This window comes from Oryzias melastigma, linkage group LG14 (genome assembly GCF_002922805.2).
Source record: "Oryzias melastigma strain HK-1 linkage group LG14, ASM292280v2, whole genome shotgun sequence".
NCBI classification, from domain to species: domain Eukaryota; kingdom Metazoa; phylum Chordata; class Actinopteri; order Beloniformes; family Adrianichthyidae; genus Oryzias; species Oryzias melastigma.
In genome coordinates, this window is record NC_050525.1 from 13,210,198 (window position 1) to 13,229,006 (window position 18,809).

Genomic DNA, 18,809 nt, shown 5'->3' on the forward strand with positions numbered 1-18,809 from the left:
TGGTAGTGCAGTTGAAGTGCAGTGGCAGTGCAGTTGCAGTGCAGTGGCAGCGGGTGGCAGTGCAGTGACAGTGCAGTGCAGTGTAGTGGTAGTGCAGTGAGAGTGCAGTGGCAGTGCACTTGCATTGCAGTGGTAGTGCAGTTGCATTGCAGTGGTAGTGCAGTGGCAGTGTAGTGGCAGTCTTAGAAGACCAAATCAGGTTCACTTTCAGATTTACTTAAGATTAAACACAAATATATGCATTTCCTAAATGTTGCTGATAACCAGTGGCAGAGTTGGAACATATTAAATGGGGTGCAGAAGATTTTGGAGGGGTGGCAAATGAAACCGCAGAATGGATGGCCACTACGAATGAAAGGATTAAAAATATGAATTTAAAAATATATTACTGCTATTGTTATTGACATTAAAGCAGAAGTTATTTCAGACTATGATCAAATATCCAAAAATGCCAACATGTGGTGACCTAAATTCGAGTTTTTCAGTAAATTTGGCAGGTAGCCGTGCGGTGGCATTTGTAATCAGGAGACAGCAGATGTATTTTACATGTAGCAAATTGACCGCTGAAGTTTTAAGCAATAGTTAAAATTTTACGGTGCGACAGGACAATTTTTCTCAAAAAGTTGGCATTGGTCAACAGGCACCTTTTGAGGATGTGTGGTGACAGTGCTGTAGCAGTGCAGTGGTAGTGCATTGGCAGTGTAGTGGTAGTGCAGTAGCAGTGTAGTGGAAGTGCAGTGGCAGTGTAGTGGCAGTGCAGTGGTAGTGCAGTAGCAGTGCAGTGGTAGTGCAGTGGTAGTGTAGTGGTAGTGCAGTTGCAGTGTAGTGGTAGTGCAGTTGCAGTGCAGTGGCAGTGCAGTTGCAGTGCAGTGGTAGTGCAGTTGCAGTGTAGTGGCAGTGCAGTGGCAGTGTAGTGGCAGTGCAGTGGCAGTGTAGTGGTAGTGCAGTGGTAGTGCAGTTGCACTGCAGTGGTAGCGCAGTTGCAGTCTAGTGGTAGTGCAGTGGAAGTGCAGTGGCAGTTCAGTGGTAGTGCAGTTGCATTGCAGTGGCAGTGCAGTGGAAGTGCAGTGGCAGTCCTGCAATGACGACATTATGACATTAGGGGACGGCCACTGGGCGGATCGCCGGCCGATAGTAGCTCTGATTGGATGATGTGTAAAAGTCTCTAGATAGTGGCCGTCCATATCAAGAGCCATTGGCTGCCAGCCACCTGTTAGCCCACAGGTACATAAAGAGCGGATCATTCTGCACACCTGATGGCCGCCATCATGTAGGATAAGATAAGATTACAGTCATGACTTACTCCAAGGGCTGCACGGTGGCGCAGTGGTTAGCGCTCTTGCCTCACAGCGAGAACGCCCCGGTTCGAATCCCGGCTGGGGGATTTGGGACCTTTCTGTTCTTCCCGTGCATGCATGGGTTTTCACCGGGGACTCCGGCTTCCTCCCACCGTCCAAAAACATGCTTCATAGGTTAATTGGTGACTCTAAATTTCCCCTAGGTGTGGATGTATGAGTGAATGTGTGTGATTGAGGCCCTGTGACAGACTGGCGACCTGTCCAGGGTGAACCCCGCCTTCGCCCGTCAGCAGCCAGGTTAGGCTCCTGCACCCCTGCGACCCCGAAAGGGAATAAGCGGACAGATGAATGAATGAATGAATGACTTACTCTAATGATTAAAAAAAAAAATCATGTGGCAGCACGAAATCTTGAAGATTCTGCTGGTGCCTTCCCATCATGCAGTGGCAGTTGTATTTGTGACTGTAGCATTTGCGGAGACAACTTGAACTGAAGATTAAAAAATAATTCTAATAATAATAAAACTAATATTGATTCAAAAATTAGGGAGGGGGACTTTTTTTTGTGGGAGGGGCAGCTGGCCCACCTTACCCCTTCACCATAACTCTGCCCCTGCTAATAACAAATCTTATCAACGTTTTAGTTGATTTTTATTTTATACAAATACATTTTTGTAAAATCTACTGTGTACACCACTTAAATATTCTTGTAGGTTCTTGGGAAAAAAAAACTAAATTTTTATCAAATGAAATAACCAAAAAAGTTTCTTTGACAAATCTTCAGAAAATGTTATGTTACAGTCTTGCTTTATCATGCTGCTTTAACCAGTCATTGTGAAAGCTTCAGTTTTTCTCCTCCTCTTTTCTGTTCCCGTCTACATTTCAAAAGATTAATTAAAGGAGGAGTGTGGAGCGTGTGCTGGAGGGAACTCACACTTTGACAAATCAACGCCAACTCCATCTGTTTTAACGCTCACAATCTCAGCTGTGAACGGAAACTGTTGCTTGTGGTTTGGTCAAACCAGCAGCATTACATTCTATTAAATGATAGAATGAGCTCATTATGGTTTATTTTACTCTTTTGATAACAATTGTTTGCAAATTTTCTTTCATTTTTTTCCGTCTGGAGTTAAGATTATTAACATAGGCCGTACCGATACAGCTGACAATGGAAATTTGGGGAAAAAGAAGCAGTGGCTGACAGCAGCACAGAGGCCAACTAACATGACAGTGTTTATTTACATTGTAAATCTGACAGTTTGTCTTTAGTCTGTTTCTTTCCTCATGAGAACGTGTGATTCTGCTCTGACCTTGTGCACTATGGTAGATCAGCAGCTCACTAACCAGAACAGATGTCCAGGTTCATATCCCAGCATGCCCTTACCTCCCATTAACTTCACATGGAGGTCTACATGCATTAGATTATACGAGATGTTTCGTCTTGCAGTATGATAGCGTGTGGAACAGCTAATATTGATTTTTTTTTAGAGGTAAACCAGGTTCTACTCAATATTTAAGAACATAAATCACATGGAAACTGGGATTTTAGGTCATCTTACCCCACGTTTGTTGAGTTTTGTGCAATATTTTGCCTTCAAATAACACTGTATGACAAAAATAAAAATAACAGAAGAAAGCTATAGTAGTATAAGCAACTTTTAAAATAAAACACAAATGATGACATGTTGATCTTCTGTACTGTTTTCTGCTCCTTAAACTAAAGCCAACCTCACTTGGTGACATTCCTCAGAAGTTTATCTCTTAGAAAACTGCCTCCCCACAAGGACAAACATCGAGTTATTGGACTTAATAATCAACCAGTGTAAACACTGTGAGGGGCCATTACTTTAAGAAGGTTCATTCATTCCAAGACGCTGTCAAAGGTCGGCCACCAAAACACAAACGTAGTGAGTTTATGCTGTAAAGAGGCAAAACCATTTCGAGATTTGGAATCAGGATTTTGAAATATTTGAGATTTTACCTCTTATGGCATTGTTCCAAGAAAGCCTTTAAATAATTTAAGTAATTACATTTCTTAAGAGTGTGAACATTTTAAACAAAGATTTTTGTTTTGCATTTTTTATTCTTTTATTGCAGTTTAGGGTTTTTCCAATTCAAGTTGCTTCTCCTTGTTAGTTAGTTTAGCTAACTAGTCCCAAATAGCTGGTGCTGCAGGGAAGCAGAAGAACTTACCATTAATTACACATTTTCCACTTACAAAATAAAATAAATATATTATTTTTTAAAAATTAAATTGACATTTTTTATTTTTTACATAGTAAAATTCTTTTTTTTTACCAGCATGTGCATAAACAGACTTTTAAATATGGAAATAAAATTTGCTTCTGGGAATTTTAACAATGACAAAAAAAAAAAAGGAATTTGATTTCTTTTATAATTTTAAGGAAATTATTAGAATTTTTACTGTCTATTCATATGTCAATACATTCATAGGGATTGTAAAGGTAATGCAACTCATTTCCAAGCTAAAGTAATTATATTTTATTTCTTTATTGGGAAATAGAATTAAAAATCTGTAGCAAAAAACGCCACAATGATTGAAATTTTAATTTCTTAGTCTTTCTGGTTTAATAGAGGTTTACTCATTCTTACAGAAAGTTTTGAAACAACTTTAATGAATGATTTTCTTTATCAGAAAATTATTTAGCAATCCTTCTTTGTTTGTTGTAGTCTATAAAAGGCCAAAAAAATCCATCAAATGTGTCCTTTTACTTGATTCTATCATATGAACGATAGTTTTAAAAAGCTACCATCCACAGACCACACACAGCTTTAATGATAAAAGCACAACTGGTCCTAATAACAGCGCCTGCTTGGTTAAGCAGGAGGCTGAACCAGTTATTTCCAGCATGAGTAGAGAAACATTAACTCATAAACAGACACTTGAAACTCGTTCCTTTAGTTTTGCTGAAGTGACCCTGCGTGTCCGTGCTGATGAGGTGTCAAGTTTACTTCTGCTTTTTCATTTTAGAACCGACATTGGGGGATTTCACTTCATTCAGCCAGCTTTTGTGTGGACTAAAGGAAAAAAGTAATCTTAGTTCTTGTGTTATTTTGTTTTAAAAAAGCAAAAAAAAAAAAAGAGCAGGAAGAAGTGAATAAGATGCACCGTAGCATACTTTTAGAAAACTCGTGGGTGGATTTGATCCTGACAGAAAGGGAGTGTCTGTTAGGGGAAGTGAAGCTTCTGTTTCAATCTATTGATACAGCGATAATGAGCAACCTCAGACGGCCTCCTGTTACTCAGCCGGTTAACAGACCAAACTTCCCTGACGGTTTTCCAATCAGCAGAAATCTTGATTTATTTCAAAGTTTTATTTGAAAATACAGGAAAAGAAAAAAAAATCCTTTACGAATTTGGCTAAAATCTACCAGCTGGACTCAAACAAATTTACAGTTTTCCTGCAATCCTTGCAATTCAGAAATCCTTTTTAATTGAAATTTTGCAGTTTATAGTGATTCCATCTGTGCTCAGGATGCTGCTATCACATCAGATCCTGCTGTGTCACAAGAAGCCCGGGCATCATCTGCACTTAAATGAATAGATTGCTGCTTTAGTGTTCGAGCGCAGTGTACTGGAGCATTGATGGGCTGCTCGCCCGCCTTGTCCTGCGGGAGCTTCTGCCAACCAGCAGGTGGATTAAAGACCTGCTGCAGATGGTGCTCACTTTGAGGAGGAGGAGAGATGGAGGACCCCCCCTCCCAACCTCCCCCTTCTTCCTCTCTCTATCATTAACCATCACAACTTCAGACTAAATCCCCCGTTGTGGTGGATGGATGGAAGTGTCCGTCCGTCTGCAGCTGGGCTCCATCATCAGGATCCCAGCCTGAGGGAGCGGCATCCGTAATGGAGAGCGTGCAGACCCCGCGACTTCAGCTTTGGTCTTTGTCCTTCCGTCATTTCTGTTTCCCTTTAACCTCCTGACAAGCTTTCCCCTTTGTGCCACTGGCTGTCTGAGCGTCTGCTTCTCACTTCTGCTTATGAGGCGCTGACAGTTGAGGCTGCAGAGCGAAGGCCTGTCAATCCACTTCCTGTTTGCTCTCCATTTAAAAACAGAAGACACATTTCTGCTAATCTTAATAGAAGTCATTCATCCATTATTATAAAGAGAATTCAAAATTTATTCTGAAGGTCAGAGAGTGGCTGTCCATGTGGCAACTGTTTGATAAAGAGCATTAGCCACGTGTAATAACTTTTCAGAAGCAGAGGTATTTGCTGTTCAAACAAAGAGGAAGGGGCCTCCTCTGTGAGGTGTCATGAAAGCCTCATGTTTATCTCAGGCCATGCAGTCCCTCAAGAGATCTCTAATTATCTTGTCAGCTGGACATAATTCAGAGAACAGGATTGTTCACGCATAAATGCCCACGCACACGATTCCAGACTGAATCAATAATAGTTTGAAGGTGAATACAGTGGAAAGCTCCGTCTCATGGGTCCCCATGTGGGATTATGCTTTGTTTGTAGAAATGTAGCTTATGCTAGGCTTTAGTTCCCAATGATCAAGGAAACAGAGTGTGTGTAATCACATTACAGTTTATCTAAACGTCCTGGATATTTGATATATCAGCCTAAGTGGTGACAGGCTGCAGAAAATGTCTTTCTCCATCTGAAACATACAAAATAATAAATTATGAAACAACTTTTTGCATTTAATTAAACAAAATTAGTTTTATAAATATTTGGGAATAACAGAATAAACACAACTTTCACTTATCTAAACACTTCAAGAAAGTTGCACTAACTTTCAAAATGTTTCTTAAACTTAATTAATCTTTTGCTTTAAAAGTTGCCTTTATTGTAAGATGACCATTGTTGATAAAACACTACATAGTCTCAAAAATGTTTTACATTTTACATGTTTATTTTCAATTTTTTAATTGGGTTCTTTCTTACCTCCAAATTAAAATAAATAAATAAATAAAAGTCTTACAGTTAAAAAAAAAATCAGTATTACTTTATTGTTGAAGATCTGTTAGTATCTGTTCACAAACTGTCTGCAGTTCATCCAAAGTTTGTAAAGCTGTGAGATGTTTGCCAATCTCAATGACCTCTGACCTTGCACATTCTAAGTAGTTACACTTTAAACAAAAAATTGTCTTAAGAAATGATGCCAAAGGTTTAGCTAATGGGCAGTGGGTCCCTCCCACTTGCAGTGATTGACAAAAAAATATATGTTAATCAAAAATAAGTTTTCCAATAAAATGGACATTAAATGATGTTATTATGACTAGATTTTAAAAGTAAAATAAATTGTAATGATGAAAAAAATTGAATATAGTTGTGGTAATTGCACGATCTTCCCATTCACTTAACTATTCATGTTTTTTAATCAATCAAATGGTATTTTTCTTTCCAAAAAGCAGAGAAACCAAAGTGGTTTCCGTATAATCAATATATAATCAATGTTAAACCAACATTAATGATGATTAATGGACAAATAATGAACTAATAAAGGACAAATCAAACTGTAAAACAACAAATAAAACAGTTTAAAAGCCAACTATAAAACATTTTAGATGAAACTATTTTAATTTGGGATTAAGATGATTGTTTTAAGCGGCACATGTTCTCATCTTTTATGTTTTTCCCTTCTGAAATTTTTTTTTTTTTACTTGTGTAGCACATCGTGATATCTGTCTGTAAAAAAGTGCTATATAGATAAAACGTACCTAGTTGAAATAATAAAGAGCACAAATTATTCAACTTGTAAATTATTAATCAAACTAAAAATGGTAATTTGCAACTTTTGATTTAATATTTTGTTATATTATTTACAATATTGAGAACATTATAGAGTCCTTTAGTTGAATTATTATGAATGTTTTGAAGAAATCTTTAAACCGAATCCAGTTTTTGTCTTAATTTCCTCTTATAAAGTTTAAGTTTGAGTCAAAATATGTTTTCACCTTTGTAGATTGAGCTCTTAGAAATAAGAAGAAATGTCCTTTCATGAATAATTTTAGCCATGACATCTGATAGAAACTAATATCTGCCTTTTCACTTTGTTGTCTGTGTGGGAGTAAATATTTCATTATCGGAGGCTGAAGCTGCACTCACCTTTATTGATTGTGAGAAAGGTTTTGCTCATTTTATTTCTGCTGAATAAAAACATCTCTGACTGATGTTGGCTCTGGAGCAAAGTAATCCTTAGATCGAATCAGAGCGTTGTCAAATAGTCAGATGACAGTCAGATTAAGATGTTCTGGGTTCAAATTTGGAGGACGATTTGGAGTGAAAATGAGATTTTGGGGGGGTAAAAGATAAATGTAAAAGCTGTGGTTACTCTTTAAGGGTACTGCATAGAAGGCCAGGTCATTGATCTTGATGAAAAATGGCTGCAACAGGCAGAGAGAAGCTCACAGTTGGCGCTGCGGCAGCAATTCAATTTCAAGGCTTCTAATTGGACGTCTTTCTTCTTTGAGCTTCAGACGTTCTTGCTTTCATGAGCTACTTAGGGATGCAGGAATGTTCTGTTGCATCATTCAAAGCGTGCAGCTTTGTGCGTTGAGGGAAAACAAATTCAAGCCTTTTCACAGGTTTTATTTCCTTTTTTTTAAAACAATTTTTTAGTATGTAAAATGCTTCACAATTAACTAAAGATGTCTGGTGGGGGGCTTTATAAGTTAGATCTAGGCCTCTGCTGCATATTCTACTGCTTTTCTGGCTCAGACACTGACCATAGTTTCTGTATGCAGTAACAAACCTGTCCTAAGTGTGTCACACAGGTTCAGCACCAGCTCTACCCTTTTATTTAAATAGTTGAATGCATTTTTTTTAACTGAACTAAAACACTTGGAGGAAGGATAGAAAAAGTTTAGACAGAAGAAATGTCAAGAACTTTCAATAAAATATCACAGACTACATCAGAATTAAGAGCTAGGCTTGCACAATACATTGCGATATCAGCTATATTGAAAATAAACGGTTTAAATTGTGATAAATGGTTGCCTGTTCACACATGCAAAAACAGTTTTATGGTGTTTAACAAATTAAATATAGCCCTTTTCACCTTTGACCAATCAGATGGGCCTCTTTAGCTTGATACTCGGCTCCTATTTCGACGTGGGTCATTTGGAGTTTGATTTAATGTCTGTTTTTTGCTATAAAAAGTACTCCATCACTTTTGCTGGTTATTTTAATTTTATTTAATATAATGGGTAATTTGTCAAAAAAAGTAGATCAAAACATGAGAACAGAATGATAATTAGAGTAGCTTTCTTTTATTTTTAGCTGTGGTTTATGTAAGAAAATTGAAAATATAAGCATAGGAAGATTCTAAAAACATGTTATTAAGAATTTGAGAACAAAAACATTCCCAAAAATAAAATAATGATACACTGGAGACTTGGTCCCCCCATTCCTGGGACATGTGAGACTTTACCCAGGGGCCCATGAAACTCAAAAATTCAAAATTAAGAGTCTTGTAAAATACTTTTTCTCGGGTATAAATCACCAGTCGATAGTGCTCTAGGGTTAAATAAAACTGATGCAGTGAAGTGGAAATGATGTTAAAGTTGTTTTGGTCATGTATCGCAAGTCATATTGTCATTGCAATCTTGATCACTAATATCACACATCACAAGTGTTTCTAATATTGTGTAGCCCTATACAGAACCATACTTTGATCAAGCATTGGAATATTAAATGTAAATATTTGACTTATATTTGCCTTTTTCTAGTCATGTAATGTCACAACCTCTCAGATGTTGATAATCCTTCCAACCATTTTCTTAACCCACTATATCCTCTATCTGCTTTCGTTTGCACCTTAGAGTTCCTAAGTTTGTTAATTTGAATTCCTGATTAAATCAGAGACATAAATAAAAAAATAAAACATACTCTTTCTTTTCTTTTTTTTTTCTTTTTTTTAATCAAGTGTTATTTTGTTGGCCTATATCAAATAATTCTCAAATCTTATGAGATGCATTAAACTTTATTAAAGGCTAGCGGTAACTAATACGGGACCTGTCAAGCTGTAAAACACAGCAGTACATAAAAATGAGTGTTCACAGGGATTAAGCCCTCTTCCTTCCAGAGGAAACTTCTGCTCAATAAAACCTGCCTTGTAACTCATTTTTTAATCATTCTGCAGCACATTTTGGCAGCTCAGCAGAGACGGTAGCTTTCTATTATTGATTTAACAATGTAAAAACTGTCAAAATACTAAGAAGAGCTGCACAGTTTTTCTTGTTATCTTAAATTCAATAGACCAAGCACTACTTGTAGGTGCATTGAAGCTTTTAGATTAAGTCTGATAAGAAAAGCAAATGTAGATAACCTTGAAATCAGATTGTGTTTACGTCTATAAAGCTTCCCTCTTTTAATACCGGGAGTTTTCTTTGATAACAAAAGGTTAAAGAAAAAAAGTTTTTAGAGTAAAATCAGTTGTTGTGTCTGATAAAATATACATCCCAAAGGACAAACTGTATTTATGCAGATACATTAAAGGATTTTACAACATGTTAAGAGCTGAGGTGAAATTTCAGAGCTTTGTTTGATGAGGAGAAATGTTATCCACTGCTTTGTCATGCATGTATTGATTGGTCTGTCAACCATGTGATACCTAAAACAAACTCAATGCCCACACTCTCTTTCATTTCTGCCTTTCTTTTCTGTTAATAATTCTCACAGATTTGTCCAAGAACCGTCTCACAGAGATTCCCCCGGAGCTGTGTCTGTTCGCCCCCCTCGAGTCTCTCAACCTCTACCACAACTGCATCAAATGCATCCCGGAGGCTATCATCAATCTCCAGATGCTGACCTACCTTGACATCAGGTGAGGCTTTGCAGGCAACATGCTTTCAGTTTTCTTTCAGAGCTCCCTGTTCCTGTTTTTTTTTCACTGCACTAGCTCACATGAAAGAGACGTTTCCTGTTTTCTCGCCTCTCTTTGCACTCGTAAAAGTAGGTCAGTCTTTCATCTTTCTCCACAGTCGAAATCTTCTGTCAGTGCTGCCCAAATACCTCTTCAACCTCCCGCTGAAAGTTTTGCTCGTGAGCAACAACAAGCTGGTCTCCGTCCCTGAGGAGATCGGCAAGGCGAAAGAGCTGATGGAGCTGGTGAGGATGGGGGTTGCATCCCCGTGCACCCACCTTTTGTGGCATATTTACCCATTTCATACATGATGTCTCCCCTCGTAGGATGTGAGCTGCAATGAGATCCAGGTCCTGCCCGCTCAGGTGGGGAGGCTGCAAGCCTTACGAGAGCTGAACATCAGGAAGAATTGTCTTCACATGCTGCCTGAGGGTCAGTCCATCAATCACTTTTCACTAAAGCATAATCATACACTAGAGGTGACACTTTTGGCAGGCACGCCGATCCTAACACTGCCAAAACCGCCAAAGTAGAGCAATTAGGTCGTGTTGACTTTACTTCCTGTCTGTAAAAATAAAACATTACATGAGTTGTGATTTAACAAGACAATTTGATTGTCAGCTATAAAATACAATAAAAAATTAATAGTGCATCGCACAAAAAAACGGAAATGCAGGTGAAAATTGTACTCAGTACTTAAATGGATTAAATAGAATTTTGAACTCAAGAATATAATTTAAAAATGCGCATTTAAAATTAGAAGTCACTAGTCTACTAGTATGTTTAAAAAACAATCCTATTTAATTTCCTTTTAAATAACAAAAGACATTGGCTCAACTCAATAGAATATAAGACTTCCTATTTGAGGAACGCTGTGACGCTTGAATGGTCAAACACAATGAAGTGTTTGGTGGATTATTATTCTGTAGTAACAACTTTTGTTGGCAGTAAATTTGATATCATGGGAAAGCCTGTCTGTTGACCTTTTGCAGGATGGAACGTCTATCAGGAACAGATATTTGTGGAATGAGCAGCAGAGAGGTGAAGGAGGGTTCTCTCATGAAGAATTTGACAAATTGTCTTTGCCAAAGAGCTTATTTGATCATAGTGGGCTGTGTGAGGAAGGAACAGGATCTTATAATGTTAATCTTTGACATAACTCCTTTTTTATCTTTAGGTTGCTCCGCAATAATAAAATATAAAACGACGTTCTAAAAGCACTTTCAGGCTATTTCACAATTCAATGAGAGGATATGGTGAAAAAATGATTCAGGGTTCCCGCGTGGTCTTAAAGAGTCATAAAAGTCTTGAATTTATGTTTGTAAAAAATATCTTAAAAAGCCCTAAAAAAATTCTTGAATTTTTATATCTGAGCCTTAATTTTTGTGCTGATTGAAACTTCTTTGTTTCACATTTCTTGTCGAAAATTACATTTTCAAACATGATTATTTTAATTAAATAATGGAAACAAAATGCAGCAGAACAAATCATTATACACCAATGCGCTGAATGCTGACCACCGGTTTAAAGAAAAAAAAAAAGAAGTGCGCTAAAGCATCACAACATAAGCTACAAGCAACAATTACAGTTTTGATCACAAAATGGAAATGAATAAAATGGAAAATAAGTTGAAAAATCTGTCTTCACTTTTGACATGCATGTCCATTAAAATGCCCTAAAAAGTCTCAAATGTATCTTGAAGAAACTTTCAGGAACTCTGTGATTACTACCAATAATATTGTTGAGTTTTGGTAAAGTGATTAAAGCACTGTTGGAGATGCAACCCACAGTTTTATTCACTTTAGTTTAGTCTAAATGAATTAAAAATAGGCCATCTACTTAAAAATAAAGCCTGTGTGGCACAGAAAGAGGACAATAAATATTGCTTCTTTATCAAAACAGGTTAAAATAAACACATTTTAGTCTACATCAACAGAACAGACAGTAGTTGGCTTTGTGAGAAACAGGACTGGACCATTGAATAAAGCATTACAAAACATTTGGTTCAGTAATTTAAGTAATTAAAGGTTGAAATACGATTGAAATATGAAGTTTTAGGAGTGAGATTATGTTGGAAAAAGAGTCCTGAGTGACACGTCTTGTGCAAAATAATACCAAAAAAAACTCTGCTTTGTTACAATGAATAGTAGATTTTGAAATACAGTACTAAGAATACAAATTCATAAAATTAGTTCACTTGTAAAACGTAAATAAAAACTAAACTTATGAACTCAAATTTAACAACAAATTACATTAAAAAACTGAGATATTTTAAACTTTTATAATGTGCTTTGCTCAGAGGACTTAACGTCTAGTAATTTACAACTCTCCATCTAATGCTTGATGTTGAGTGCTGACTGTTTGGTATTTTCCTGCCATGGAAGGGATCCAGCAGTCTGCCAGTCTCCAGGCAGATTTTTACTGTTAAACTATTGAACAAGTCGATGAAGCTTAATGTGATGGATATGGCAGAAGATGAGGGATAATGTGGTATGATGTGAATGGAAAGCAGCAGGTTTAGTCTGACAGAGAGGAACTCAGAGGTATTACATGGACTAACCCCTCATCACATCTGTGACTTCTCTGAACCTGAAAGACTGAGAACTTATCCGATTCAAAAGCACAACTTTAGTAGGTTTTTAGCTCATCCATTTTTTTTTCTAACCAAAGTTGGTCAATTTTATCTAAAATATTCCAGTCTTCTAATACTTAAAATAGATTTCTGATAAATATCAATACAAGAAGGGGGGAGATACCATTTTTTCTGCTCAATAGCACTTGAACAAATGACTTTAACAAACCGATAATGAAGCTTCTCTATTCTGCTCCGGAGCCTCTAGAGGTGATTTCTCAAAGAGCGATGCTTAGAAAGAGGAAACCATTATGGAAAGCATTCATCATTCTCTTCACAGCAACTCAACAACAGTGTCTTCAGTCAGAGGACTCTTCAGCAGTGCTGTAACTCTGATCTCGATGGGAGATCCTTCCTGCTCACAGCTATCCTTTACAATCATCCTCTGAAGAATGCCAGAAAATGAGTCACTGCGGTTTCTAATTTTTCCTTCCAGGATGAGCATATTTGAAGTGAATTGCTGTGACTGTTGCTCAGTAGGAGGACCATACTTGAAATTTAAAGTGGTATAATTTTGTCAAAATATGAGAATGTTTTTAAAAGAGAACATCTGCTAAATCTCTTTAAGTTAGTTTGTTTTGTGGGTTCTTACCTATAAAATTTCAGGAAAGGAATTTGATCTCATTCTTTTCTGATACAAGTCATTGGTCTTTGACACCTGTTTAGTTTGATGTTGAAGGTGATGCAGATGTTGCTGAGGTTAGATCTGGAGCCTCCTAGTGGTGAAGTTTGGTTTGACACCCAGCTGGTGTATCCACGTGCCTCCACATTCTTCCACAGAAATACCCAAATATTCTTGTTGTAGGTTGATTGGGCGGAGATGCGTTACTGCGTGTGTGCACGCGGTTATTTTGTCATTTTAAGGTGACTAATAATCAGCTTCTCTGTGTCACGCCTCTGGTCCTGGATTTGACTGAAGTGGTTATAAATTATATTCACACACTGGAATGTTTTTCTCTTGGTAAAAGTGAAAAAAATCTCTCAATTTAATTACCAAAATTTCTCACTGAGATGTTTTCAAATAAATTTCCATTTTAGACTAATTTAAGGTCTGAAAACACTTGGATTTAGGTATTTTGTTCTGGTAATTGAAAATATGTCTTAAAATAAACATGTATTTCTTTTTTAGTATACACTTCCCTCCAAAATATATCCTGTTTTAGGTATTACAACAGTCCAACTATCTTTAAGTTCTAGAGAATATTTTTTCCTAAAAATACAAGTAAATTATGAGACAAAAAAAACTTTTTAGCTTAAGAAAGTCTGTTTCTTGAAAGAAAACCACTTATTATTCACAAATGAAAATTAAAAAAACTTGTTTTACTATAGAAATTGCTTGAAATTAACAATTTTAAACAGTTTAGATGTTTTCAAGATCATATGACTCAACAGGATATTTAAGATTTAGTTTAGATAAGTCTCACTGAAAGTAGTTTAAGTCAAGTGTAATCAGATATTCAAACTACACCAAAATACTTGGTGATATTGTGTGTTTTTCTAGTGCAGGGGCGGGCAAAGCTTTTGATTTGTGGGCCACAAAGAGTTCTGAAATTTACAGAAGGGCCTCATGAGGAGCAGATGCATCTCGAATTTGGACGAAGATGTGCTAATTTTAATTAAAAATTAATACACTTTAAAAATGAATATTTTGGAGTTTTGATTTCAAAGTTGTGATTTTTTTTCATTGTATTACCACCTGCTCCAATGTGATGATGTTCCTCAGAGAAAACACACTTCCAGAAATGGTGCATTCATGTACAGTGTGAATAATCGGAAAAATTCATGTCCATCTCAGAAATTACAAACAGAAAAACAACAAATCTTTAGAAAAAAAAAATGCAGAATAACTCTCTAGACAGAGGTCAATGTTACTATATTATACCCTCTATGGGAGGACACCTGAAATACAGGGAAAGTAAAACAATAATTAAGATTAATGTTTAGAAATTTTGCTTTTAAGTGCGAGATTTTATTTTCTGTTTAAATATAATTTATTTCAGTTTGGCAGGCCAAATTGAAAAGTTTAACAGGCCGCAGCTCACCCATCCCAATTCTAGCGGGATACTTTGATCCAATCATGCAGATTTCATTACTACTGGTGCACTTTACAGATTGCAAGCTCTCAAAGAATCTATCTTTATCTTCCTCAGAGTTGGCCGACCTGCCCCTCATCAGACTGGACTTCTCCTGCAATAAGATCACAGAGATTCCTCCAGCTTACAGGAAGCTCAGTCAGCTCCAGACCATCGTTCTAGACAACAACCCTATGCAGTCTCCACCAGCACAGGTATGTGGATTCACTATATGATTGTGTTTATGCTTCAAAAACATCTTTTTCATGGCTTCTGTAAGGAACACAGAAACAACTCTGGTGCCATCTAGTGGACGTTAAGGTGAACTTTGTTCTATGGCGGTTGCAAGAGCTCAGCCTGTGTCTGTGTTTCTATGCTTCAGATTTGCCTAAAGGGAAAAGTTCACATATTCAAGTATCTAAACATCCAAGCCTGCAGGATGGAAAAGAAGCCAGACACTCTGGACCTCCCAAGTCTTGGAAAGCGTTGTCTCCCACAGCCCTCTCTGACAGACAGGTGAGGACAGTTTGAGTCATGGCTGCTGAACAGTATTTATTCAAACACTTCTGCTCTATCAAAAAAACAAATTCATGTTTTTATTCCTCTGAAGTTGAAACTGTAATTCAATACATCCAGTGTCTGCATGACGCCTTTTCATAATGTCATTCAGAACTTCTCTTGCGTGATTCCAGCATGGAAGATTTTTATCCCAATAAAAATCCCGGCCCGGACTCTGGAATCGGCAGTGACAATGGCGACAAGAGGCTCTCTACCACAGAGGTCAGAGTTCAGACACACAACTCTAAAGATACAGACACGGTTTGTTAATATAGTCACACCAGATTGATGTGTTAGATCAGATGAGCAGCTGGATTTAGCAGACTGGACGTTCTTTACAAAAGTTTGCAGACGTTGCACTCACCATAAAAGATTATGTGCAGATTATGTTTCCTTTAAAGAAACTTGTGATCTGATAGGTCCTGCTGAGACAACAGCATTTGGTCACACTAACCTTCTTAGACACACTCAGGTTCACTTCAACCTCAGCGTATCCAGTTTACTCCAGATTCAAAATGTTGTTTTTTTTGGATGAACGAGACAGTATTAGAAATGCTTAAAGCAGAAATATAATTCATTCACCATCAGATTAGAAGGCCATCACGACTGATAGAAACCAAAATGTGTATTTTAAAGCAGCAGTTCTTTACGCTGAGTTTCTATTTCTAATGCTTGAAGAAGCTGGTAAAAATGATTTCTTAATCGTCTAAACAAGGGAGGCGAAGCATTTTGCTGGGGGCAGTGCCCCCCCTCATTCCCCTGTAGCTCCGCCCCTGCTTTTTGTGGTTTACACAAACAAACACAAAAACATAAAAAAAACTGATCAAGTTAATTAAAAGCGGAAATTGATAAGGTAACCTGGAAATTAGCTATAAAGAGACGGTTAAATTCTGACTAACATAATTCCGGAAAAAGCTGGCGCCCGCAGCAGCTGTCTGTGCCAAACGATAGAGAAACTGATAGATTAACACAAAAAAAGAAACCTTCATAAAGATATAATGAAAATAAAATAAAAGTGATTGAATCATGTTATTGTTTTTTTTTTTCAGTTGAAAATGACATCTGACAAACAGATGAATAGTGGGCATGGAATCAAAGCAGAGGGGTGTGGTTAAAAAAACACAGGGGTGCTTGTTTTTCCGATAAAGTTGCCAAAAATCCGAACAGATCTCAGAGTTGAGGTGTCTGCAAACTAGCCATGCAAGAATACATGTCGCCTTAAGCTGTAACTATGAAACATAAAATTACTACCAAGAAAAACAAAAGCAAAGATGAGTGAGTGTCACATTGACTTTTAAAATGACAGTCTGCACAGTTTGAGGCCCGTCTGCTTTAATAGTCCTCAAGTGGAGCACAGAGTTTTTTTTTTAGAAAAACTTTACATTTTTTGCTATTGTTTCACTCATATTTACACCACAGATGCAAAAACCCACTGAGCTTGTAAAATTGATGCATTTATGAGCAGAGGAGCGTGCTGTGGTCTGAGTTTCAAATACCAATATTACAACTGCACCTGACTGCAGCTTTAAAGAGTTGTGGCATCACGGTAAAGTCTTTTTCATTCTTTGTTTCCCCTGCAGCCTTCAGACGATGACACTGTCAGCCTCCACTCACAGGTTTCAGAGACAGCTCGCGCTGATGCCTTATCCCTTCTCTCCAAAATGGACTCTTGCAAAGGTTACAGACAATAAGTTTCACTCATTCCCTTTGAAAAGCAATAAACAGAGCCACGGGCACCTTGACAGAAGTGCCTAAAATGTGACAGCTATGTGATGAACGCGGGTGCTTCCTCCCTCTATCAGATCAGGATCTCTATGACTTTATAGAGCCCAACCCCGATGAGGATCCTGCTCTGTCAGAGTGCGACGGGCAGCAGAGCAGCCATGTGGCTTGTATAAAGGTATTATCATTCTATTTGTGTGTCTGTGCCGGACCGTCTCATTTAGGAAAGTATGAAGATGATCTGTGCTGAAATGGTCAAAAACACGACTGATTACTTCTTTATGTGCGGTTGTGTTCTAGGAGCTGGAAAAAGTTCTTAACATGTCTCAGCATTATAAAGATAAAGACAACTGGAAGGAAGAGTCAGGGTGAGTCCTCAGAAAAAGGCCCATCTGAAGCTTGATGGTCTCACATTTCGGATCATTCCGTTGTTTTTCTGGGCGGGGGAAACTATGTGGGAAAATTGTCCGTTTCAGGAAGCGGTGTGGAGTAAACGTAAGAGGAATGCAGTGCAGCTGCTGTTCTGTTTTGTTTAAAGTAACAATTAATGATTATCTTCCTTTATTTAGATTCAGGCTTATGTATGTCCTCCTCTTGAGGGATGCTTGTTTCTAAAACACTCTTGACATTTTTGGTAAATAGAATGACATCCCTTCCAAAATTAAAACTTCCTTTACTCATTTTTTAGGATGAAATACTTGCAAAATATTTACAAAAACTTTTCACAGTTAAAAAAACGCAAGAACGTGACATAATATAAAAGTTTGTTGTATTTCATGAAGAAAGACATTATGCTTGAGTTTAGTTTTTTTGTGTGACTAAACTAACAATTCATAGACTTAATTTAAATTCCTATGAATCAAACAGTTCGATCTGTCTATATACCATTATAAAATCATTTTCAATTAAAATCTACTGATCACACCAATATTGGAAAATACCATTTGGATTGAGACACAGTTGTTTTACTGTAACAAAAAACAACCATCAACTATCACAGCAGATAATGCACAGGATGGCAAAAAAAAGAAAAAAAAAAACCATAAATTTATTTGTCGCAAATGAGCAGATGACTGCAGGTTTTATTGGCACAGACAGGTGAACAGGAGACCTAACAATTTAGCGGGAGAACTGTGCCTTAAACTAGCTTAAAAAAAACTGTTGTTATTGATTTATAAAGACTACTAATATTTACTGCAAGTTCAAGAAAAAAATCAGTGTTAAGAGAAAATCCTCAAATCCAACCAAGTCAGGATGTGTTGGGTGTAATTCATTAAATTATGGGATACATTTATTTGATGCATTGCCATAATTATGTAAAATAGTGTTTACTTTTTTGCATATTTGAACTTGTGGTCAAAATTGCTTCACATTAAATCCTCATAAAACCATGCAAAGACACTTAGTGGATTTTTTTTCATCACGGCGTTACTGGGAAATGTGAAGAATTCTTTGAACTTTTTTTTATTGTTTTTGCAGCTGGAAATAAAAATGCCTTTGAGATGAAAAGAAAATATTGTCTTCATAATATAACGTCTATCATGCATGTAATTCTTGTTTCCAGGGCTTAGGAGTGCGTGCCTCATCGTCCTCGGTTTGGTGTTATGTATGTCTAATCTTTGCACTCCTCCTTGATTGATGGAGAAGTTTGCGTAAAAACAAGAGTGTCTTGGCAACCTCTACACTCGTTC

At 37.1% G+C, this 18,809-nt stretch overlaps 1 protein-coding gene across 1 annotated transcript in view; it reads left to right on the plus strand.

Annotated features, from left to right (window-relative positions):
• Positions 1–18,809, plus strand: part of lrch2 (leucine-rich repeats and calponin homology (CH) domain containing 2) — a 43,586-nt gene that overhangs the window by 2,686 nt on the left and 22,091 nt on the right. The window contains exons 2-10 of the mRNA XM_024265841.2: positions 9,951–10,095; positions 10,253–10,379; positions 10,461–10,566; positions 14,917–15,053; positions 15,221–15,354; positions 15,531–15,618; positions 16,977–17,073; positions 17,199–17,296; positions 17,419–17,486. Of these exons, the coding sequence (XP_024121609.1) occupies positions 9,951–10,095; positions 10,253–10,379; positions 10,461–10,566; positions 14,917–15,053; positions 15,221–15,354; positions 15,531–15,618; positions 16,977–17,073; positions 17,199–17,296; positions 17,419–17,486 (1,000 nt within the window). The remainder of the gene's footprint in view (positions 1–9,950; positions 10,096–10,252; positions 10,380–10,460; positions 10,567–14,916; positions 15,054–15,220; positions 15,355–15,530; positions 15,619–16,976; positions 17,074–17,198; positions 17,297–17,418; positions 17,487–18,809) is intronic.